Genomic DNA, 26,702 nt, shown 5'->3' with positions numbered 1-26,702 from the left:
CGCTGTAGCTTAACTCTAAGGGGTCGCTATTTTTGTTTTAGGTTCCCATACATTTTACATAGGAATTTTCGTTTTTTCATTCAAACTAAAATTTCACCAACTAATTTTCGTTGCACAAAAATAACCATCACATAATTAGAATATTTTATAAATGTAAAAAAATTAATTTGTTAAAAAAGTGGCAACTTCATCAGAATTATTTTCAACTGCAAGATTACCTAAATTATTTTAGTGTGCTGCTCGTCTGTGGCAGTTCGATTGTCATACCAATTTCATTAAATTAATATTTTTTAATAGGTGGCAACTCTTCCAAAACAATATGTAGTTTTAAACAAGAATTTTCTTAAACTACTTTACTTAAATGACCTTATTGAATTATCTTTTCAACATTATTTCACGAACATTTTTAAACAGGTGGCAACTTATTAAATAAAAATAAATATTGTCTAATGTAGGATTTTCAAGTTTCTTTGGCCATAGCCTAAAAATTCAGTCATCTTAACAAATTTTGTAAAATTAAAATTTTTAAACAGGTGGCAGCACCTTCCCAAAATTTGTTGTTTCAATTGAGTTTATTTTTATATTACCTAAGTCTACTTGCTCTATTGTAATATTTTAATTACCGTATAAACTTTATAAAATTTAAATTTTAAGCAAGTGGCAACTTCCGAATATAGCTTTCCCACCTTCTAACTTTTATATTTTGTCAACCCATCATATATCGTACAACAAAACAAAAAAAATTTTAATTTTTAATTAAAAATATTTATTGTAAATACATATACATATTCTACAATTCCAATTCGGCCAATAAGACACCCTATAAGCATATTATATTATACGCAAATAAAGTACATACATTTGTACATAAATAATGTTATCTTTTTCGTTTTTAACTTAAGATCAATTCGAAAGCTATGATTTATTAAAAACCCTAATGGAAATATCACTACAAAAGCGCACACATACAAAATCCTCATTTTGTTCGCCGATCGAGCTCACAAAAAATAAATATATTCATATTAAATATGGATGTGTGTATGTGTTTAAAATATTAGTTAGATGTCTAGGTATAAATAATTTTCAATTCGATATTTGTTGCTGCTAATTCACAAAGAAAATAGATACGAGAAATCATGTAGTCGCTTGCAGTTCCGTTGTTGCTTCTACTTCCGTTGCTATGTGTATGGGATTATTGAATTCGATGTGATCCCGATTGAGTAATTCATCTGAAATAAGTTAGAAAAATGCTTTAATTCGAAGGATTTATGAGCAATAAGATGAGGAATATTAGTAAAAAAATATATATAATATATACAACTGAAGAGTTTCAGCTTCTTATCTTAACCCTTAAAGCCTGCTAGTGTCATTTTGACTCGCTTTAGAATCACTGACTAAATCTCGATATAATAAAAAAGATAAAAGGATGAAGTCCGGAAGAATATTCTAAAAAAATCAAGCTAAATTTATTAAATCTTATAATATATAGACAGGACGTCAACGCTTTTGGTGAAGTTTGTTAGAGACTTGACATCTAATTCTGTTACTTCAACTCAGTCTCATGAACTGCAAAGCTCCGAGATATCTATGCCAAATTCTAGAAAAGGCCGCACAGAAGCAGAGGAGGTGTTCCACGTCTCTTTAATATCTACCGCCATCGTGTATACAATAATTCCCATACGACTTTGATCTGACAGTAAGTTATAACCTGTGACTATGCTAACAATCGTCTTTTCGCTATCGTTTGAGTAGAAAACGTGAGAGTTTCCGGTTTGCTCTCTTGCACATGATCTTGGCGACCTTGCATGCCTCTAAGACATTCTATATCACTCTGATTGTCTGTCAGCCCTTTCGCAAGTTTCATTGTACATCATTGTTAACGACTTGTGTATTTCTTGAGCCGGTTCGCTAGCCAAGCGGATGCCTTTCCGGAGCCATATCTACTGCCTTTCCTCTTCTAACGATATTCTCTATCGCAATGGGATGTGAGATTATTGCTTTAAATGCCGCTTTTCTTCCTCATACTATATATATTATTTATTTCGTTTCCAGCATTATTAGCTACCTTAACAGCTTTCCTGACCGCAAAGACTTCTGCTTGGACGATACTGCAGTATTCCGGTAGCTTGAAGGGTCGGTTGAGGTCAAGCTCCTCGCAATAGATCCCGGGAGGCATACACCGTGAGCCATCTTTGATTCGTCCGAGTAGATGTTCAAAGTTCCGCTAGTGGCTCGCATACCCTGGGCCATCCACCCTTATTTATTGTGACTTGAAACTTTCTCTCTCAGATAAAGCATAAGGGTATGCTACTTATCGAGCTATTACCGAAGTTTCTTGCAGAAAATTTTCCAACGAGATCAATCTTGCAGCTAATTTCAGTGGATGATACTACAGTATTCCGGTAGCTTAAAGTAGCTTAAAAGGTCATCTGAGATCTAGCTCCGGGCAATAGATCTCGGGGTACATACACCGTGAGCCATCTTTTATCCGTCCGTGTAGATGTTCAAAGTTCCTCCAGTGGATAGCATACCCTGGGCAATCCACCTTTTTATTGTGACTTAAAACCTTCTCCACTAGATAAAGTGGAAGGGTATGTGGTTTATTTTATACACTTATCGAGCTTTTTCCGATGGATCTTGTACAAAATTCACTTAACGCCGCCAATCTTTGCAGCTAAATTCACTGTTCAGCTTTACACTCCAATGTCAATTGGTGGCAGGTTGAGTAACTTTAGTTGTGCAGCCGTGGGTGTGGTTCTTAGTTCTCTTGTTATTTAAAATTAAACTTTTAGACATTACCTTTCTTCAACGAGCCTTTGTTAATTATTGACTATCGAATATCGATTTATCGATTTTCCTACAAAATGATTTCTAGAGGCTTAAAAAATCATTCCTATCTACTATAAAAGTAGACGCTAAAAGTATTCCAAATTAAGATCAATAATTCTTTATGAAAAAATATGTCCACAACTATTGTCCAATTTGTAGGAAGGTTTTAGCGGAAAGGTTAAAAATACCATGGAATGGAATGTTAGTAGGTCGAATTTTGTATCAAATATTTTCAAGACTTCCACAAATTCACTCACCTTCGACACTCTTTTGCTCAAAGTCCATTATACTCATCACAATGGTATTTATAAAATCTTGTGTGATTGTTTCCGTGATATTTACGGGGTCAAAGTAAAGATAGCTACGACGCTGGCGCACACTCTCCACCGTAGGCAACACTGGTTCGCCCTGCGACAACCCACCATCAAACGACGGCAGCGAACGGCGACGGCGACTGCGGAACAAGGCCAAACTGATATGCGACTGCTGTAATGGTATATTGTCTGGCCCAAATTCCAAGCACTTGCCATTGACGCAATAACGTTCCTCGGTGTTTGAGCATTTAGTGCCCAGTGGAAAGTGCCCATACCGGCCATTCACCAAATAGAAGCGATACTTAATAGATTCATCCTGGCAGCCGACACGACAGCTCCTATCCGGCTCATCGACGCTCGCCGCAATTTGCGTGCCATAGCCGGAGAGGCCGCGCACCTTCTGCTTGTAGCGCGCGCAAGTGTGTTCCGCATGTTCGGTGGCGGACAGTAAACGTTCACAAGGCTGCAATAATTCAACAATAAATTGGAAAATTAATATTACACAAAAAAAGCAACAACGAAAGCAAACTAAAAGGTGGAAAATTTATTGGCGCACAAAAGTTGTGCTCCTATTTGGCTTTATACCTTGGCGGTATGCGTGCATAACTGTATGTTATTGGCACCGGTACGACGCGAGGTCACCACTTGAATGCCCTTCGATTTGGCCATACAACTCGAATGACAACCCGATTTGACAATCCATTCAGGTTCTGCTGCCGCCGCCGTTACTGACGTGTCCAGCGCCACCAAAGAGGCCGAGACGGGAGGTGGCGGCTTCGGTGGCTGTGGCTGCGCCACGGGTTGCGCTGTGTCACGCAGCGGATAACTGTATTTATTCCACGGTTGATAGCCGCCCGATTTGCGTTTGTAGGGCGATTCGCGCTCCTGACCATGGAAACTGCGTACGGCCACCTCTACAATAAAAAAGGCGAAATAATATATGACACTTTTTGAAATGCACCGAAATTACTCACCGTTCTCGTATTTACTGCGATATGTTGTTGGCGCATAAATGTTGTACTGTGGTATATTGTTGTTGTGGTTATGATAATTTTTATTATAACTTAAGTTATTGCCACTGGCAGTGGTGGCATGCACCGTGTTGTAGCGTCGACTCTCCGATTCCTCGGCACGTGCTGGTGACGTCCTACGTTGCTCGCAAAAATGCGGATCCAATTTGTAGTAGTTGTGTGTCGAGTTGTCACATGAGAACTTCTCACACCGCCCACCAATGCAGTATGATATATCTTCGGCTTTGTAAAGCGTTGTGCGGCATGTGGTGCCCTCAGGGAAAGTCCAACGGCGCGTTTTAGTGCCATTCGTTTTCGTGCGGCAGTAAACTTTGCAAGATTCCTCTACAAAAATGTACATGAAGTCATAAAAATGTAGTTGTAATAGTTTTGTTACTTACCAATATCGCCAATTATCTGCACGCCCTCGCCCGTCAGCTCTGCATCCGACTTTTGCGCACGACTGCACTTGTCATAAGCGAATTCTTCAATTGTCATAACGATTTTCGAGCTGTAACAATCTTTGGCTACGCAAGACTCGTATTTATGAGCAGGCCCGAGACAGCGTCTATAATGATCGACACAACGACGTGAGTACGTGCGTAGACCCGTGCTGCCTTCGAGCAGACGACGCGAAGGTCCATATAGGCAGCCGGAGGCACATTCACTCGCCTCGCTCCATTCACTCCAGCTAACAGGCTATAAGCAGAAAAAAACAAACGATTTTAAGATAAAGTACGAATAGGTCAAGTTTATAACGGTTATCTAAGAGAACTACAGGGTTTGTACGGAAAATTATAGGACTAATATTCTTCTGCGGCGACTGTACTTCGGAGCGTGCGCGCACCGACTGGATTCGGTAGAGGGCATTATCTCCGAGTATCTGGAGAGTCAGGACAAACATAGCGACGTATTTCTGTGAGTGGTGCAAGCCGAAAATGCAGCGTTCGTTAGAGCAGAGGTACGCGATTAAATTCTGAATGAAACTCTGTAAATCTGCGAAAGAGACTTTTGATATATTCAAGCAGGCTTACCATGTCGCTTTAGCAAGAAGTGGTGTGTTTCGGTGGCACCAGGCCTTTTTGGAGGGCCGGGAAGAAGTCGCTGATGAAAACCGGAAGAATGAGCAAATCCAAAGTGAAAACGATACTCATTGTCTGTTTTGACATCAAAGGCCTCCTGGATAAACCGTCAACGCCAAGTTTTACTTGGAAGTCTTCAAGAGACTCAAACGCTAACCAAGGCCGGTTTCCCAACGCTTCCCCAGCGCCCTACAACCCAGATGTGATCCCCCTGAACTTTTTTTGTTACCTTGCCTGAAAAATCCGATGAAAGGCAACCATTTTAAGATGACAGGGGAGATCCAAGCAGCATGCTCCTCGGTTCTCAAGGCTATTCCGCAGAATGCCTACCGTAACACCTTCAATGTTTGGAAATCGCGCTGGCAGCGCTGCATCGACGCAGAAGAATCCTATTTTGAAAGTTTTTAACGAATTGTAACCATTGGTTCAATAAATTTTTTAAATCGACTCAGTTCTATTACTTTCCGGACAAACCCTGTATGCTTAGACTTCTAAGAAATATTACGCATAAAACGAAAAGTGTGACCGAGATTGGCTTGCTGTATATAAACTATCAGTTCTGAGATATTCTTTGTAGAGCAACAGTTTTCCCAGCTTCGTAAAAGTCTCAAATTTTACAGAGAGATGGTGGTATGCTTCCACGGCATGGTCCTCCATAAAACTACCATATTTCAGGTTCCATTATTTATTTTACTTACCACTTTATTTTTAACCTTAGGTGCAGTCAAAACGAATAGTATAAGTCACTCACCTTATTGTAATTGTATTCATGCAAGTAGTGCCCCGTTTTACTGGATTCCAAGAAATTAGACTTCTCATAACCCACTTTACTAGCAGTTGATGCAAGCTTAGGCGTATGGTAGGGCGCAACATAAGCAGGACGTATTACACACGTACCGCTACGGCACCACTGTAAGATTCAATGATCTAAATAAAAATCAAAAACAACAAAAACGCCAAGAAAACTAACCATATTTGGACCACACGTGGTGCCCTCCAAAGCCGGATGCGATGTCCAAGTATGACGATCGCGCTGGCAGTGTAAATCGGTACAAATATCGGATTGCTTTTGATTTTTAGCACGCATTGAAGGGCGTCCATACTTAAGCATGCACTGCTGATCGGCATCAAAGCGTTCCCCCGGCAATATACCCTCAGCCAAGTGATCCAAATTGTTGGCGAATTGACCGTGATCGAAGAGGCAGCTGCCTAAACCTTTTCTGGAGAGAAAAATAACGATTTAGGATAAAATATTTCTTTATATTGTAAATATATTGGTATTCGAAAAAGTCTTTTCGTATTTTGTCAACAGATTTCCGTTTTGGAAATTTCGATGTGAAAGATGCACCTCGCTCTGGTCGATGAAATTATGGAAAAGATTGACCACGACTGTCACATGAGCAGCCATGACATCGGAAAGGAACTTAACATTCATCATCAAACAGTTTTGATAACTCGCTACAAAAAGAAGCTTGATGTTTGGATTCCACATGAATTGTCTGTGAAAAACTTAATGGACCGAATTAACATCTGCAATTCTTTGCTGAAACGAGATGAAATCGAACCATTTCTGAAGCGAATAGTAACAGAAGAAGAAAAGTAGATCAAATACGACAATAATGTGCGAAAAAGATCAAGGTTCAAGCGTGGTGAAGCTCAACAAAAAGGTCGCAAAGCCAGGATTGACCCACGAAAGGTTATGCTGAATGTTTGGTGAGATTGAAAAAGAATCATCCACTATGAGCTGCTCCAACTTGGTCGAATGGTTAATTCCACATTTTACTATCAACAACCGATGAGATTGAAGCAAGAAATCGAAAAAAACGGTCAGAACTGATTAACAGAAAGGGCTTCGTCTTCCATCAAGACAACGCTAAACCACAGACATTTTTGATGACTCGGCAAAACATGGGAGAGCTTGTCGAGGAAGTTTTGATGCATCCACTATATAGCCCTGTTCTTGCATCATCGGACTACCATTTATTTCGGTCAATGCAGAACTCCCTTAATGGAGTAAAGTTGACTTCAAGAGAAGCCTGTGAAAATTACTTGTCGCAGTTTTTCACCGAGAAACCAGAAAAGTTTTACACTGATGGAATAATGTCTCTATGGAAAAATATACATATTTAGTTCATTAAAGTTGATTATAAATATAAAAAAATAAGTTAAAGTTTGACTAGAAAAAAGGAAAAATTTTTTCGACTACTTATATTAAAACCGATATTAAAATTTATAAAAAAAATATTTTTTCACATGTTACTCACCTCAAAAACTTTTCCAAATAATCACGCGAACAGTCCGACCATGTCGTCTTGCCGCTGCCCAATGTAGGCGACATAATATATCGTGTGGGATCACAATTCCGGTCGTTTATTGTATCGTGACGCATGCCAAGGCTACATAAATTGTTATGGAAAATTGAAAAAATATGGCAATAAATCAAATATTTTACTGCATTTTGCATTGCACGAATTCACTCACTTATGTCCGATCTCGTGTGCTACAACGAAAACACTTTCGAAATGTTTGCCCTCGTTGATGGTGCATGAAGAAGTATTCGTGCACATGCCGGACACTGGTGCAAGACCAACCACCTGATTGATCTTCTTGCCGCCTTTATCCACAACGTACAAGTCGAGACCTAAACAAAAAAATGTTATGAGAAAATGTTTGTACATGTTTGTAGATAGCAGAAAGCTTTAAGAGAGATAACAGTTTTAAACCAGACTCTAGCAAAATATTAATGAAATATCGGAGAACTATAAAGCTTTCGCTTATTTCACTAACTTTATCAAAAAACACAATTAAATGTGAATAAAAAACTCCAGTGACACTCTCAAAAGTTGCCACGCGCCCTGTAGCATCTGCGTTTCTCACAATCATTTCCAAAACTCACCTGTTAAGATCACTGCATGATCATAATGCATGGTGTCACTATCCTGCGGCGGATTTAAACGCTGCTGCCACTCACAAAAATTACTTAAATACGTGTCAATATCATCGGAGCGTCGTAAACTAGACGGATCATTGTAAAGTATCTCCAAACGTTTCAATACGAAGTTAATGCGACGCCCCAGCGAGCGATCGTGATACAGCAATTGAACGGCATTTATCATTGCCAATACAAAACGTATCATTTGACTTTCGGTATTGTCTGGAAAATTCTTCGACATATGCTGGAAGAGATCACGATCAACGAAGATCGCCGTCTCAATGTACAGATCTTGTGGTATCATCGTGCTGCCCGAGGCTATGTTACGGCGCCGGCGACGACGTCGATGCTGTGGTTGGTCATCGTGCTTTTTGCTTTTAACAACGTTTTCTTCGTTGTTGTTGTTGTCATCGTGCATCAAATCGATGTGATCAAGCAGTATTGACGCTGCTTTTGCTTGTTGTTGTCTGCGATGTTGGTGATGTTCTTTTAGTTTTCTTTGGCGTTGTGGCAGTTTCTCCGGCTTCTGTTTAGCGGCTTGTGCTTCTTGTTGTTGACGATGCAAATGTTGTCGCTGTCGCTGATGTTTCTGATGCTGAAATTGGTGTTGTTGCTCGCCGTTGTTGCGATGATGATAACGTGGCTTATAACGTAAATTTATGTCCACATATTTCTTTAGTTTATCGTCTCTTCCATTGTGATGATATGTGTAGTTATGTGTGGTGTCTTCTGCGTATTCTTCGTGGGTCACATAGCCGGTATTACGCACTGGACGTGCCGTGTATTCACCTACGGTGGGCTCTAACGGGAAGTCGTTCAACTCGTTGAAACCCTCCTCTTCAGGCTCAAATTGTACGCTTGCGTTGAGTACACTCGCTGCCAATGGCATAACGGCAGATTCTCTTGTGTCTTTGGGTGGCAGATGATAGTTCGATTCGAGTATTACGTGGGTTGAGTTGCCGAAACGTGCTGGCAGTGGATGGATTATGTAGTTGGTGGAGTTGTGATGGAAAACGCCGCGCTGAAAATTCGTAATAATTTAGTGACAATTTTCTAATTTCGTGGGATTAGTTTTCAATAAGTTGGAGAGTGGCGAATCGAACAACAACTGTAAATCACTAATACTGGTATAATTAAATAGCAAAGCGGTCGATTAATTCATATATCAATAAGCACATACTTTCTTGAGCTTAATCTGTGGATTCATATGTAAGTAAAAAGTAAATTGTTTGACAAGAGAGAGAGAGAGAGAGAGAGAGAGAGAGAGAGAGGAAAGCCCAATATGTTTATACCCAGAACTTTCATATCCTTTAGATTTGTCACGAATTTTGTAACACTCAATAGGAAACGCCGTCACCCCATAAAATATATATGTATGTACTATATATGTATTTATTATAAATGATCAGCGAGACAAGCTGAGGCTACTTAGTTATGCCCGTCTGTCCGTCTCACGTCTAGCCCCTCCGTTTTTGAGATATCTATCTAAAATTTTTTCTAATTTGTTATGTCCTTTTCATGGGGTGTGTTTCTTACGTGGCGGGTCCCAAACCCAGCACACAACCCTGGGGAGGAATGATTCGTCTTCTCACTTTAGCTCGGCTCCATCCTCCGCAGTCTCGAAATGTAACGCAGAAAAACTCTTTCCAAAAGGTGCTACTTCGGACTGAGTAAGCAATTGACAAGTGAAGTCCTCTCTCGACGAATAAAGACCAAATTCTACAAGTCACTCATCATTTCCGCAAAAGGCTTGAACGATGACAACATCAAAGTAGTCGGTATTACGAGTTTTCGAGAGAAAGATTCGATGGAAGATTCGCAGTCGATGGAACGATGAGCTGTACGAGATATACGACGACATACTTATAGACATAGTTCAACGAATTAAAAGACAGCGGCTACACTGGCTAGGTCATGTTGTCCAGACGGAAAAGAACACTCCAGCGTTGAAGATTTTTGATTCAGTACTCGCCGATTGAAGCAGAGGAAGAGGAAGATCTTCACTCCGTTAGAAAAGCCAGGTGGAGAAGGACCTGACTACACCTAGAATATCCACATGGCACCACAAGCTGCTACGAACAATCAAACAGTTCTTGTACGGAAACTTTTTTTATTTGTGAAGGATATTTATTACCATCTTGAGAGTAACCGAAGTTAACGCTTTTTTTGTTGTTGACAGATTTGAGCTTTTGAGAGGACAAAGAGTTTAAGAGTATGTACTCTCTTGTCTAGTATAGTCCTCTGCTTTGAGCCTTACGGTTTCCCTTCTCTCAAGTCTTTTGAAGTAGCTCATTGAAATAATGAACAAATTCTCTTAGCCAAAAATCTTTTAAACAAATTTAGTTTTTGAAATTAGAGTAACAGTAATAGAAAACCAATATTTTCAGGTCATAACAGAAGTAGGGTCTAATAAGAAATCCCTTTATTATAAAAATACTTGCTAATGAGACCCTATCCATGCTATGTCAAGTGACCCGTGCACTCTACTTTCCACCTATATATATATATATATATCTAAACAGCTTGCTTTACTAATATGCATCCAGACACACATGCTAACAGCTAGCCACATTACTAGCAGTTGTGCGTCTAACTTTTGTGGTTTACACACACGCTCGCGCTCTTCCCAATCGCCGCAACACACACGCCACATCACAAATATTGCTCACCGCTTCGTTGATTTTCCATTCATCATTATTTTATTGTATTGTATCTTGTTGGCATTGTTGTTTTGGTTTTGCTACTTACCACATTTTCATCATCGCAAAGGTCAAGTGCTGAATTTTCATTACTGTAAAAGCAGCGCTCATACCGCTCGGCTAATTTATGCGAATCCTCAATGAACTGCGTCGAGTTGGCATAGCGTCGGATGAATACAAAAGCATCGTCGATTAGTTTCGGTGTCTGGCGTAGCTGTAGGTGCACCGATTGGTCGTTGTCTACACACAAAAAGAAAAACAAACAACAAAAAATGATAAATAAATGCAACAAAAGAAATTAAACAGTTATCTATGTACATATATTGAAAATGAACAAGGCTGTGAAGATCGAAATGTGTGGCGCAGATGCAAAAGCAGTGGAACAATCGGCGCAGAAGTACTCGCCAAAGAAGGCAAAATACCATAAATGTACGCGCATATATTAATATATTCTCGTATATGCAATCTGCATAGATATGTAAATATTAAGGTTAGCGCTCGTTGCATGCAACGGTGATCGCGCCACTGCAATGCTGTACGCTGCGGCATCCACTAACCGCTTTTCCGCTCATCGCACCGACACTTCACTTCAAGCAGCATTGACCGGAATAATAAGTATTGCTTCCGAAGTACGAGTAGTTTGCTGCAAGATCAAAGACGGCACTAAATCATATGCGGTAACGATCTAAATGCAAAAGAAGAACACCGAATCATCGAAGTATGCAATATTTACTTATAGCTCGGAATGCGTGCGAGATGATGACTGCAATCTATAGAATTCTTTTTCGCTTAAGGTCAATTTTCTAAAGCAATTTTGATCTAAATTTGTTGCAAGTGCGATCCTAAGAAAAACTTGAAGCTGATATAGAATGCAGATTAACTATTCTTTTCTACTGCCAGAGATGAAGGCAGTAGACGATTTATACCCTCTGTTTCAAAAATGATGTGGAAGTCGTGTTTGGCTGAATCAAATTTGACTCGGGCTGACAAAAGAGCTACAACACCTGCAAAAAAATCTTCATCTCTTCGTCCAACTTTCCATATATTTATTTGCCTTTAGCAAATTGTGAGTCGGACCAAAGGGAAAAGGGTGTTAGATGTGTGGGGGGTTGGACGAGTATCCAAAGAGGTGGCCAGTGTCATGCGGAGACTCATTGCACGCAGGACATATGTATGTATGTTGGATATGTCGGTGTCTGTTCTAGACAAGTAGGAGTTTAACCTGCTGCAATATCCAGAACTCTCATTTCTCGCGGCAACTCGAGCTTTTCGTCAGCAAGTGGTGGTGATTTGACTCCAAGAACGCCATTCACTGGAAGGGAATCGATGAATATGCTGATAGCTCCACTGTGAATGGCGGTCAGTACCTGTCGGAAGCTTGTTGCGTCGGCGTATTGTTCGATGTCGTCGACGTAATTGAGGACAGACCTCTTGATGTTCCTAAGAGGCGGTTCCGCTCCAAAGAGGTAGCTTCAGGGGTGATTTCTGCGAAAACATCCCAGCAGGAACTGCTTGGGGAGGAGTTCATTATGTTTCTTAACTGAGAGCATAAGCGTCTCACTATGTAAATGTTCCATGGGAGACATCAAGAGACAGCCTGACGTGGTCCAGAGTGCAGTGTTCGGGCAGGTTTGTAGCTTTTTCATCTGTGTTCCACTGCATCCAGGCGATCATATTGCTGCGGCGTAGTTGAGGACCTGGCGGCCGATTGCCATGTAAGTTACCAACAACATTTATTTGTCTTTTCGCCATGTGCTGCTGGCCAGTGACATGAGGATTCTGTTGCGGCCCTGTACCTTGGCGATGATCGCGGTAGTATGATGAGTGAAGAAGCATAGACATGTTACACCTAAAATCTTAAGGTTATTGACCGTCGGAATCTTGGCGCCATCGACTGCAATATTAAGCCTTCATTCAGTTCGTGAATATTTCAGAACACAATAGATTTATGTGCAAAACTCCGCCAATAAGTAGCCAACATAGAAGTAATCTAGTAAATTTAATCACATAATCCAGCTGCAATTATGCACAAAAAATAGACCAAAAGAGCATTTATCTCGCAGTGACTGCGCCAGCTGTCAATCTTCTGACACTTAAGAATGCACTCAAGCCAGAGCACATTTCAACCGAAACGATTTGATGTATTGTGTTTGTCGTGATTATCATACCTTTTATTTGCACGGAGACGACGTCCTCACTCGTTGCCGTTTGCGGTTGCGCGTCGGCGCTTTGATTCGCTGCGGTGGCGCTGGTGTCAGAACGTTTGACACGATGCGAAGAATTATGCGTTGGTTGTTGCTTTTGTTGTGACTTGAAAGCTGCCGGCGTTACTGGATCGGCAGCAAAAGTGGCTGCAGCGTCAACGGCATTCCTCCATCGACGTCGCTGGCATCTGCTAGATGTTGCAAATGCACCAATTTCAGTGGACGCCCTGCAAGCAAAGAATGTGGTGGGTAATTATTTACAAATTTATATATATGTAGGTACATATGTGCACAAACAAGTTCTAAAAGGCAGAAAAGTAAACAGCCAACAGACAGGGTGGTCACGAAGGAGCGGGGTATACTTGCTGTCTGTCCATTTATAGCCTTTTGGCTTATATCTGCGTCTATCTATCTGTCTGCCTGTCCAAACAGCTAATCGTTTGTCTATTCAAGTACAATGCCTTTGGCAGCTTAGAGTAGAGTACAGTATGCAGCCACCACTATCGATTCCAATTGAACTTCGCATTCAGTAGTACAAGTATCTGTGCTGTCGGCATCGAATGTGTGTGTTTTTTAGATTTATTGCGAATTTATACATTGACCCTATATTTATACATATATGTACCGTATATTTAAGTAACGTTTTCACAGCATTTCTGTAATATTTATGTTCTAAGTGGCAGTAAAGCAACATGTTCAGGCTGCCAGTACCGGCTGCCATTTACATGTATTTTATACATCACAAAGAAGAAGAAAAAGTAAGTGAAGAATACCTATTATTTTTAAGTATAAACTGTACACTAGTACTCGGGAAATCCCCTTATTAGTAAATAATAATTTTCATTCATTAATCAACCGATTACAAAGTTGTACGAAACCTCGACTTATCGCCTGCAGGCGCCATTAAATCAAAAGATTTACTTACAATTTAACTAAAACTATATGAGCTTATTGCAAATATTATCACTGATTTTGCAAAATCATCATTTTCACTTTCTGAATGACCTTATACACGTCAACATTTATATAAACATGTCTCATAAGAATCACAACTAAATAGAAGTGTAAGATAAGAAATATACTGGGTGACCCACATACCCGAAGAATGTTAGAAGATAAAGGCAGTTCGGTTCGCTTACTTTTTTGGAGTTTTCTTTTTATAAATAACAGTAATTAAAATTTAAAAATTTGTATTCTATTGAGTGTTGTCATAACCGTGCTTTTTTGTACACAATTTTTAATTTACTATTCTCATTCTTTGACTCACCTTCTTTTTCTTTTCCAAATATTAACTCCTTTTCATGCTCAGCCAAATGATCAGCGAGTGAACTTTCCTTAATCTGAAAATAAAAAGGGAGTATGTGATTAGTAAAAACTGGAAATGAAGATTTTTTCGAATACTTTATAAAAAGATAAAATAATAAAGTTAAATTTTAAAGTGTAAATTCTCTACTCTACTAAGCAGACAGAAATTCAGAAAAGGATCTTCAACAATTTTAAGGGTTGCATGGGTAAACGAGTTTCAAAAAATCTATTATTTATAATATCAATTAAGTTCTACAACACCCTAGAATAGTATTGTCCTAAACTTTCAAGTCCGGATCCGGATACACGGAAATGGCGTCGCAATGGCCAAGTAAATTTTTTATTTTTTTTTTTCAAAATGTCCGAATTTCTTTGTTAATAGCGTATGTTTGTACCAATAAAAAATTCTAACAAAATATTTAATTTTCTAAATGATAACAAATTTTGAAAAAAAGCTGTTTTTACTCGAAGAAACCAATGCAACCCCTTAATAGCTACCAAATATCCATTTAAAAATTGCAATTGAGTTATAAAAAAAATGAGAGAACTTTAGGATATTTAGGCTTTAAGCTTAAGAAATTTTAAGCCAATTCTTCCTTTCTCAGAAAATCGACGGAACCAGCAATCAATTGTTACATTTTTAGACTGTAAACAATCCCTGAGAATAGGTTCAAAAATTTTAAAATTTTATAAAAATTGGATTTAACAAGTAAGGAAGCGCGACGTTTGGGTGTAACCGAACATTTCGTACTCTCGCAGCTTGCAAGGATTAAATACAGGGAATTATCTCCACATACATAACACCTGTTAGTTCATTCTAAGCACAAATACGCAATGTCAAAAAGACAGTTTTTTCAATTTTATCCAGATAACTCACATATTGGCTGATGTACTAAGTCACTCAGATGTTCGAAAATCTTTATATTAGATATATGGGGGCTAAGGGAAGTATTAACCCGATTCATCTTATTTGTAACAAATAGACATACTACTGTCAGGAAAGGATTCTCTGTGAATTTACCTTTACTTTACTTTGACCCATATTTTCGGTAAAAAGTCAAAGGTGGCATACTGCACTATCCAAAAATTTGTAACCTGATATATTAATTTCTTATTGATTTGTGAAAGAATCAAAAGGAATTTAAAATTGTGTTATATGCGAAGTAGGCGTGGTTGTAGTTTGATTCGGCCATTTTCACACTGTGTTCTATGTTAAAATAACGTACCAAATTTGGTAGGAATCACTCTAGCCCAAAAGTGGGTGATTGCCTAATTTTGACCGTGCTCCTATAAAGCACTCTCATACCATCTCGGGGCTAATATCTAATGCCTCTGCCGTATTTGATTAATGATTTATCGCTCTTTAGTAGTTTCTAAAAGTACCGTTATGTGGGGAATGCATGAGATTATCATACGGTTTCATCCATTTTCACAGTGTCGGTAGGAGTTCTTATAACATTTGCGTTAGGCGAATTTCGTTATTGGAGTTTTAGTGGCTTATGAGATATGTACATTAAATTTATTAGAGGGCGGACCACCTCCCTTTTTTCAAACTTTTCTGCCCACAGCTGCCCCTTTCCACAGTGATCCCATCTGCCAAATTATAGTTTTATATGTAAAATTAGTGATTCGTTACTTTATATATTTTCGGTTAATGTCGTTTTGTGGGCGTAGCAGTAGTCCGATTATGACCATCTACGAAATGTGCCTTACTTTTTTGCATGCGTATCAAGTGCCATCAACACATCTCAATTTTGACTTGATTTACAGCTTGCTCGGACGGGCGGACAGACATACAGTCACCCGGATTTCAACTTTTTTCGTCATCCTGATCATTTATATATACATAACCCTATATCTACCTCGCTTACAACCGTTAGGTGAATAAAATGTTATACTTTGTAGCAACAAGTTGCAAGAGTATTAAGTAGTAGCTGAAAACACAATTTTTTTTGTTCTATAATAAAATTAACTAGATCCCACTTGAAATTATTATATATTTAAGCATACGAAGAAAGGCATATTTTGGAAGGAATTTGCTATATACTGAGGCTGCTGAGTGATAATTTTACGCAGATCTTGGCTATTTTTTTAATGTGGTTTGATCGTACTAAGTCTACTGCGTGCATATCAAAACTAAACAGGTCTAAAGCGGTATAAAATTTTTTTAATCTCAGAAACTTCATTTATTATTGCCAATCAGAAGCTAGAGCTAAGAAAATCCGATTTTTTCAAAATTTTGTTTGTAATATATGTATATACATTAGAGCTCCCACTCCCGGGCTCCCGAAATCCCGGGATCCCGGACTTAAAACTCCTCCCGGGATTTAAAATTAATTTCCCGGGATATTCGGGATTTTTGTCCTTTTTTTTTAAACACTGTTAATTATTATTTTTTCATAAACAAAGTTGTATTTACAATAGATGAACATTGCCAAAAAACAATTAGTAAGAATTTTAGGTACTTTACAACACTGTTTGATCAAAGTTACAGCTGTTAATTGTCAAAAAGTACAATACTAATGATGTTGAGAATCGCGATATCGATTTAAAAATAATCGAAAATGAAAAGGAAAAAACGTTGAAGGAAAGGTTGCAAGAAACTGTCAGAGAATCTCGCGCTTTAAAAAGAGATGTCTCATTATCAGTAGAGGAAGCGGTACCAAAGAAAATAAATTTACTTCTTGGGGGTGGCGGGCTTGGCAGCAATCTGGAGGTTGCTTGTAATTTTTTAAAGACAATACCACCAACTAGTGTCGAATGCGAGCGTTGTTTTTCAGTGTCTGGAAGCATTTGCACTAAAATCAGATCTAGTTTAAACGATGAAACAATGGATGCGCTTGTATTTTTAAAATACTATTTAAAATTAGTTCCTACAGAAATCGATCTGTGATTTTTATTATTTGTTTTTTGACAAAATAATATATGTATATATAATACCAAATACATAGGTATATTTTTAATTTAATTCATGTAACTGATTCGAAATAAAAAGTGAATTATATATTTTTTTCAATTTATAAGAAATAATAAATATTATTAAATAATAATTTTTTTATTATAAAGAACCCAAGAACATGGGCATACTTAATTGAATCTATGTAACTGATTGGAAATAAAAAAATAATTTAATTTTTTTAAATTTATAAGCAATAATTAGCAATTTTTATTTTCTCCCGTTTTTCCCGGGAATCCCGAGAAATGAAATTTCGATATCCCGAAATCCCGGGAATTCGAAAACATTCCGGGAGTGGGAGCTCTAATATACATACTTATGCAAATATAAAGTAATATATATTATTAATTTTTACCTGATATTCCGACAAAAAAATAAATAAATTAATAAATAAAGAAGTGATATATCTTAAGGTTTTCTGATTCTGATCTTAACTAATTCTAACACTTGTTGTTATTTTCTTTTTTTCAAAGTATTGTTATTCTTCGAAGATTTCTCTCTTAATACTCAACGTGTAAAAGAAAAAAAATCTATATATGTATAATTGCTGAGTGCGTTAATAAATAAATAAATATGTAAAGTTAGCTCATATATAATGAAGATAGACAAGAGGAAGTTTATAATCACAAGATTAACACCTAACTAGACTTATTTACTACCTTTTAATGAAGCTGTCAACAGCTGCTCGAAATGCCCAGCTAATGACGACCTAAGCAGCTAATGATGAACTTCCTAACGTCAATCTAAGGCACTCACACACATACAAAAACATGTAACAAAGTGTGAGTTTTCGACAGCATTTGAAGGTGTCTGAAAATTTTCCATACAATTTAGAAAATGACAACAAATTTAATGAACAAAGTAAATTGCAATTTTACGCAAATACGCGCATGAACTTCAGCTGCAGATTTTGCCACTTAATTTGGAGAAGAAAAGAGGCGTAACTGCCATCAATTGAAGCAAAAGTCAAAATACAACAACTACATTGCGAACACATCGTACTTTAGCTTCCGCTAACATCAAGCTCAAAGTTGAAAAATATGCATACATATTATACCAATTATGCCAACAACAACAACGACATAACGAGAACAGCTACACACAGCGGGCGATATAAACTATAAGCGTCTGCAGCGAACCATGAAGCGCCGAGCAGCAATATTTGTTGACGCGCTGCAACAATTGCCGCGGTAAACACTACTAATTGCCGGCAAGGGCATTGAAGGCTGGCTGAAGTCAGAAGGCAACAACAACATCAATATCGGGCAAAAGTAGGTGGCGTTTTTTCACCTAGAGAATGTGTGTTTGCGAATAAAACAAATTAAAACCACACAAATAAAAGCCGAATTCACCAAAAACCATTCACGCATAGTACACACGCATACGTACACAAACACACACACACACACAAATGCGCAGACACCGCCAGGTGGCGTTGAAAAGTGCCGGAAAAGCACGCACGAATACGAAGCACTTGAACCGACTGAATGAATGCGTTAAAAAAACAACAAACAAGCACAGCAATAATGAGCACAACAATGGTAGCAACAACAACCATCGAGTATCAAAATCAGCGAACCGTATTAATAGAAACGTCAATGTTAGTGTGTGGTGGCGCTTCAGCCAGCTTCCGTAGCCGGCAAAAAGAGGCGGTAAGCCACCCATAATAGCCACTGGCATTTTAATTTATTTACAAGCATGTCACAGTCAGACGCGTACCGCTGAGGTATGAGCCATTGAACTAAGCGCGCGAACTTTGGCCTCAGATATATACATTTTTATACCTGAACAGGGTATAATAAATTTCTCACATTGTTTGTAACAATCAGAACCCTATAAAATACATCTTCTTCTTCTTTCCTCGCGTAGACACCACTTACATGGTTACCGCCGAGTTAACAACAGCGCGCCAGTCGTTTCTTCTTTTCGCAATGTGGTGCCAATTGGAGATTTCAAGCGAAGCTATGTCCTTCTCCACCTGGTTTTTTCAACGGAGTGGACGTCTTCCTCTTCTTCTGCTCCCACCAACGGGTACTACGTCGAGCTGGAGTGTTTCGTCCATTCGGACGACATAACCTCGCCAACGTAGCCGCTGTCTTTTAATTCGTATCGTATATCTCATTCAGCTCATCGTTCCATCGAATGCGATATTCGTCGTGGGCAATGCACAAAAAACCATAAATCTTCCGCAGAATTTTTCTCTCGAAAACTCGTAACGTCGACTCATCAGATGTTGTCATCGTGCATGCCTCTGCCCCATATAGCAGGACGGGAATAATAAGTGACTTATAGAGTTTGGTTTTTGTTCGTCGAGAGATGAACAGTTGCCTACTCAGTCCGAAGTAGCACCTGTTGGCAAGAGTTATTCGGCATTGGATTTCGAGGCTGACATTGTTGTTGGTGTTAACTGGATGATTTACCAGATAATAAGTGAGTCTTATGTTTAGTTCTCTCGAACCTTAAGAAATAGATGACAACCTGTCGCCATATTTTTCAGGAATTTAATGATTTCTTTAATAAAAGTCATAGCATCATAGCACCGAATCATAAGTTTAGCATCTAACTTGATAACCACATGCAAATGCTTTCAAAATAGTCGATATAGCCTTAATGTCATCTAACGATCTGCATTCTACCGACATCGACGCAAACGAACTAGGCCGAGATGAGATAAAGCAAAGCTTTCCATAGCAACAGGAGAAGTTTATTGATGGGTTCATAACTACACTCACCAGTTTAACCCATATTTTTTCACTGATGACCCATTAAAACTATGTAAAAGCAGGAAGGTCTCATATAATTCCCTTTCAGCAAGTTATGTTTTTGAATTAGAAGGTCTCAACCTACTAAAACTTGTATTTTGCTTAGGGTATGTTGCTTAAGTCGTAGGGCTGATCCTCGCACCCAAAGTAGCGCGGAATCCCATTTGGTTGCCTGTAAACGCTGATCCTTTATAATTCCAAAACCTCTAGATATGAATAACCAGACCTTTACAGATCGATGAGTCTACAATCTACCTCGCGTTTTTCTATACAACTGTGGTATATTGCGTCCGACAAGATATGTAACCACACTCCATGTGAGCCTATTGTGCAGTGCTTGGTCAGAAATCCTTCCTTTTCGGTGAGATGAGCTTTGCTAAAGCAAGTAGTTCAAATGATCTCCTATATCTTACTAAGCGCAGAAATACAGGTTTTGGTATTTAACCAGCGTTTGCAAAGCTCAATAAAGGTCCATAGATCCAATGCTAGAGCTCAAATGGACAATGGAGTACTGACTCTTTGCCAATCTTATTAAATTTGGATAAGGTTACCCTTTTTAACAGGCTCATCGGCTTTGCAGTTGCAGTTACAGAGTGAATAAGATAGCAATGACGCTCTCTCGAGGCTTGTTGAAAGCCCTTCACTGCCATGCTTTGCTGCGGTTCGTGACATTCACGTTTTAATAAGATATGGAACTAATGGTTCAAACTCCTGTGATCACTTCTTCTTCTTTATTGAGATAAATATATATTACAATGAATATATTACAAAATTTCTGAAGACATGTTATATGTATGTAAAATATATTCTCATGTGTGCAATTTTTTTTTAATTTCGTCTTTGCATTGGTTATCTAGAGTATGAACAAAAGTTTCATGCATGCAATCGCTGTGTGAAAAGTTCTCATGCGCATGCGTAACTTTTCAATGCTTATATTACATTATATGTATATAATAAAACACATATATACATAATAAATTAGTTATTGCAAACACGTAGTCATTATAGTCTGCTCCCCTTTCGGTCGTGATTCAAGTTAGATTTTTGCATTTGCGTATTCTCGACTGAACTCAACTTGGCAAGCCATTATATTGTTCTATACCGGAACGAGCACTTGTAATTTCTTTGATGCATAGTACATATATACTATGTATATATACCATACAAAGTCACCTTTCTTTGGGGTGTAATTTATGGGCTTTATATGCGGTCATCCAATTATTTTTCTAATTATGTTGTTGTCCGCTTATTAGTAATAATTCTTCTGCTTCTAACCATGACAATATGAGTTCCTTAGTGCAGGTCAATAACTTTGAATGTTACTACTACTGTTCCAATTACATGTTTGGAACATTCAATTAAGATATTAAGGTTGACTTTTGACTTGGAATGTGACGAAATCAACAAGTAGCTGGTGGAAACCAAATTGAGTAAGAATAATCGGCGGTTATACACATTTAATTCTTTAGCTGCATACTCTTCTGTATTGGACTTTTTTGGATAATTTCGCTAGTAAATAAGTGGCGAATAGAACAGGGTATAACATAACTAATATATAGTCTTAACAAACCCTCTATCAACTAAGCTTCATCGAAAAACCCTGCAAATTATCATAAAATATCTTCAACGACAATACCGATCACAGCTGTTCAAGTTTTAATGTGCCATCATTATTGTAAAGGCTTTAAAGCCAAGCACAATAATAAATATATTTTATGCCAGAAATCTGTCTTTTAAGATTTTTGTATTAATTCTAATATATAGTTTACCATCACCAAATGACAGCATACTTACTCTCACGTACGAATCAAACGATCAGCGATCTAAAGTGTTGATAGAGTTCAATAGCTGTTGTCACACAATATCACGGCCATAATTATTACTTCGTATCCGATTACTTGATCGATTCACATGAGTCAATAAAAATCGCATGCCATTTATATTATTTCGCATGCATTTGTTTGAACTGTGGCACATAGAATGTAAAATGCGACAATTAATTTGTACACGCTTAAAAGATGCGATCATAGAAAAGTATTGAAATGCATGTTTGTAAATAACTACCCTGCAGGAAAATGAGGTAGTTTAAAACTGGTTTGATTTTAGTTCAAAAAATATAATGATATGAGTTAATGTAGTTTTTCATAAGAAACTCTTCCGTGGGTATTACTCGGAAGGATCAATTGAGATACCTTTTTATAATTTGTAACTAGCACGTATTAGTTCACAAGTATCCAGACGACGATTATAAATGAAAATGTAGTAAGCTCAAATATGCAGAGCCCCTCGAAGAGGTTGATATGCTAAAGCGTGTGCTTTGATCAAATTTGATACGGAATCGATAAAAAAAACCAAGATTGAACTATACAACGGATTTTCTTTAATTTTTAGTTTACAATGGAATCAGGGTTGCGGAATCGTTGCAAATGTTGCTGAAGTGTTTTGGGAAGTTTATTATATCACGAACACAAGTATTTTAGTGGCAAACATCTTTCAGGGAAGATCGTGATGTCATCGAAACCTTGCCTCATACGTGTCATCCACCTTTGTTAATGACGATAACATCGAAAGTCCGAAATTCATCGTGTTAGCATCAGAGAGATAGCAGAGTATCTCAACATATCTTATGGAACAACTCAACAAGTCTTGGTTAATCTTTGGGTTAATATTTTGGTTAATGTTTTGGTTAGTGTATTGGTTAATGTATTGGTTAATGTTTTGGTTAATGTTTTGGTTAATGTATTGGTTAATGTATTGGTTAATGTATTGGTTAATGTATTGGTTAATGTTTTGGTTAATGTTTTTGTTAATATTTTGGTTAATATTTGGGTTAAGAATCTTAAATCTTTTGCAAAAACGACATTGAGAAATATTGCTAAGTACCCTATATGAGAATCGTTACTGGTGACGATAGGTGGGTTTATGAATATAAAATCTAAACTGTCCAACAATCTAGCGAATATCTATCCAAAAATGAACCGAAACCGAAAAACCACAAAACCGAAATTCGCTGAACGCACTTTAAGTCAACGCAGCGGAGGTTTATAACAAAGATATGGATAATTGGATTAAACATGGATTGAACATGCTTGTATCGGCTCAAAAGAAGCCTATTTTGAAGGGAATAACTAAAATTTAACACCAATAAACATGAAATGTTCGTTTTTTGTGTCGGTACGGCTCTAATTTGTAAGCGTTTGTTTTGCTGCCACAATATTAAGCTATTGTTATATGTATAATTATAACTCAAATTCATTTAAATTATTATTATAATTGATATATGTCTCGATTTCCAACAGGGTAACTTTATTTCTTTGAGTAAGCGAAATAAAACATGAAAAGCCGCCGATTTTTATGCACATGCCTCTACTTATCTACATACATATAATATACATACTTATATACCTATATATACATGTATGTATATATTTATATGTGTGTATAATTGCTTGCATTAATCAAAAATCGCATCTGAGGCGTATCTGGTAATGAATATGCAGCACATGCACATACTTACATCTACATACATACGTAATCACCATGTGGCTGCAATATTTTGCAATTACGAAAAAGTTGCTTAAGAAAAATGTTTAGACAACAATTAATTTCTATGAAATAATAGACAAAACCCTGCAGATGTGAATTATTGTTTAGTAAGAATACAAAACAACAGCAACAACAAACAAAGTGTGAAGACAATTAAGGCTGATTTTTTCACATGAAAGAATGTGTCTATGAAGTAGCTATTGCAATGGCAACAGCAACAACAGCAAATTACAAGAGACAAGTGTGAATGCACCACTCGAATTATGTGCCGATTATGCGATTTCGTCTGTCAAGTGTCAAAATACAGCTATGCCGAAAAACGAGACAAGCTCGCTGCTCAATAAAAAAATATTAGCGAAAAACCAAAAACTACTGGATTCAACTTGCACATAAAAAAATGTCGATATTACGTGTTGCACGTTTGGAAAACTGACAAGCACACACACACACACACGGAAAGTCGAGCTATTTTCGCGTTGTAGGTGTGTAGCATTCAAGACGCCAAGTGTCAATTGGTGCCGTCAGTGCGGCTGTCGCCGTTATTTTTAGCGTTGTTAACTCTAATTGCACTTGGATTAGTTGACGCCATGCAAATACGCTGGAGATTGCGCGCGCTCGGCCGCCAACACAGAATAGAGCTATAGAGTTCATTAAACGCAAATTAATGATTTTGTACAAATCACTATTATTTTTTGTTTATTATCCGGTTTAAGCTTCTCGTTACCAAAAGTTGATATTTTGCTGAAATATTTTTTGCATTTCATATGCAGGTCAAAAAATTTTCAAATATTCAAATAAGTATATTTCGACTTTTGCAACTAAAACCATTTTTTATAAATTCAAATGATTTGTGTAAGTGAAATTATCATTCTCCACAAAAACGCTTCGTTGATCCCCTTGTTCTCCGTTGCAAAGATATGGCCGCTAACTCTACCTAGAGGGAAACGGTAGCTAATAAGAGCTAAGTAAAAGTACTTTAACGTCTAACATTTTAACCCAATTTTATCTTCAATATTCTGCTTATTATAAACAATTGAACGGTTATCTTTAAGAATCTGGTACTTTTTTTACCTTCGACCTCTTATTAGTGTTCAGAAGTAGTAAATTGTAGCAGTCAACTAAACTTCTAGAAAACTTATTCAATCCAAGTTAATCAGAAAAAAATGCTTGTAAATGAACATATCTAGAAATGATTTTATGAATATGATGAAATTAGTCAATAATCCACCATTTTAGGTCCAAATATAGTAAAAAAACCAAATTTCGATCAAGTTCTAAAAGTTATGACGATGAATTTTTTCGACTCCATAAAACTCCATCACATGTGTAGTGATTTTACAATCCAAAATCAAAATAGACCCGAGATTTGAGCAGAAAGATACACAACTTTCTTAAGAGATACAAACTCATTTATGGATTATGAATAAACCATCCAAAGATTTATTTCAATATCATACAATAATTTCTAGCACTGAATACCCTTGTATTTCAAAGAATATCGAATTTAACTGTTAATTAATTAGTGAATTGAGGTGGAGAGTAGATTCGGCGCCGTCCGCAGCAACTCGGATGACGTACATGTAGAACAACTTGGCTCATTTTATGTCGAGATCATAAATTGAAAGCATACAAAATTCAGCTTGTGCACGAACTAAAGCTGCTTGACCTTCCTGACTTTGCTCCATGGGCTCTTGAAAAGTTCCAAGAAGATCCGACGTTTTCGAACAAAATTTTGTTCAGCAATGAAGCCCATTTCTGGCTCAATGGGTATGAGAACAATAAAAACTGCCGCGTTTGGGACGAAGAGCAACCTAAAGAGATTCAAAAGTTTCCATTTCATACAGAAAAAACAACGGTTTGGTGTGGTTTGTGGGCGGGTGGAATCATTGGTTCATATTTTTTCAATACACATTGCATCAATCAATAGATTTATTGAGAGAACTCTTTCAGTGTGATATCACACCGTTAGACTTTTTCCTGTGGGGGTATGTAAAGTCTAAAGTCTATGCGGACAATCCGGCTTCGATTCAGGCCTTGAAGCAAAACATCACGCGTATCATTCGCCAAATACCAGTCGAAATGCTCGAACGTGTCACCGAAAATTGGTCTCATAATCTTCAAAACAAAAAAATATGAAATAATAATAAACATTCCTCATTTAATTTGAAGTTTCTGTGTTCTCCTTTAAAAAAAAATTAGCAACCTCGAAATGGATTACCCTTTATATACAGACACAAACACACCGTGTATATCTAAAATTTTACAAATAGCCAAGTCATGCAATTAAATAATAATCACTGAAGTATTTTACACAGAATTTAATTACCAGCCCTGACTTAATCTGGTTCAGCATTTGAATGACAAAATTGTCTAATTTAAACGTTATATAGTTTATAATTTGTGAATCCTTCATGCAAACAATGACTGTTCATTCTAAATTTATTCAATAATCGTATATATTATATGTATTTTATTTCCTTGACTTCCATTGGATTATCAGGGAGTTTGACATTCAACCTTACTTTGATTATCAAAAGATTGATCTGAGATATGATGTTTCTAATAAAATTTCAGACAACCCTTATTTAATCGATTAATAAAATATTTACTTGCAGATAGCTGCTTAATTTAGTCAATTAGTATTCTTTTCACCATTGCCCGTGCCATTTCACTAAGGAGAAAATTGATAAACTGACTGAAATGCTTCTAAGCAAGCCAAAAATATATTGCTTTCTCTGTTAGATATTCTATTATAGCCCATCATAGTAGTATGCATTATTGTAATTAGTGCTATTTCTAATTATGAAAATCATCATTTAGTATGACAGTATATGTAATCATGGAGATAACATTTAAAAAAGGTCATTTATTAGAAAATAAAAATCAATTTTCTATATATTCTCATCGGCACGTGTAGTCGCATAATTTTTCTTCTTAGACCTGCTTGCGTAGTTTTTGTATTTTTGTTTACGTTTTCAGTATAACAACAATACTTACATGACTCAACGTTCTGGCATTATGGCACTGCGTTTCCAGGCGACGTTTTGCCAATTTCTTTTAGTC

The 26,702-nt window shown here is 37.4% G+C and overlaps 1 protein-coding gene across 1 annotated transcript in view; it reads right to left on the bottom strand.

Annotated features, from left to right (window-relative positions):
• Positions 1 to 743: 743 nt before the first annotated feature.
• Positions 744 to 26,702, bottom strand: part of LOC126756510 (uncharacterized) — a 43,087-nt gene continuing 17,128 nt past the window's right edge. The window contains 14 exon segments of the mRNA XM_050469612.1: positions 744 to 1,229; positions 3,087 to 3,606; positions 3,729 to 4,057; positions 4,118 to 4,498; positions 4,555 to 4,852; positions 5,987 to 6,145; positions 6,206 to 6,455; positions 7,500 to 7,631; positions 7,717 to 7,876; positions 8,132 to 9,188; positions 10,916 to 11,106; positions 13,035 to 13,233; positions 13,236 to 13,297; positions 14,338 to 14,410. Of these exon segments, the coding sequence (XP_050325569.1) occupies positions 1,135 to 1,229; positions 3,087 to 3,606; positions 3,729 to 4,057; positions 4,118 to 4,498; positions 4,555 to 4,852; positions 5,987 to 6,145; positions 6,206 to 6,455; positions 7,500 to 7,631; positions 7,717 to 7,876; positions 8,132 to 9,188; positions 10,916 to 11,106; positions 13,035 to 13,233; positions 13,236 to 13,297; positions 14,338 to 14,410 (3,906 nt within the window). The 3' untranslated portion in view covers positions 744 to 1,134.

This window comes from Bactrocera neohumeralis, chromosome 4 (genome assembly GCF_024586455.1).
Source record: "Bactrocera neohumeralis isolate Rockhampton chromosome 4, APGP_CSIRO_Bneo_wtdbg2-racon-allhic-juicebox.fasta_v2, whole genome shotgun sequence".
Lineage (NCBI taxonomy): Eukaryota > Metazoa > Arthropoda > Insecta > Diptera > Tephritidae > Bactrocera > Bactrocera neohumeralis.
This window is presented reverse-complemented; position numbering and strand designations above follow the sequence as displayed.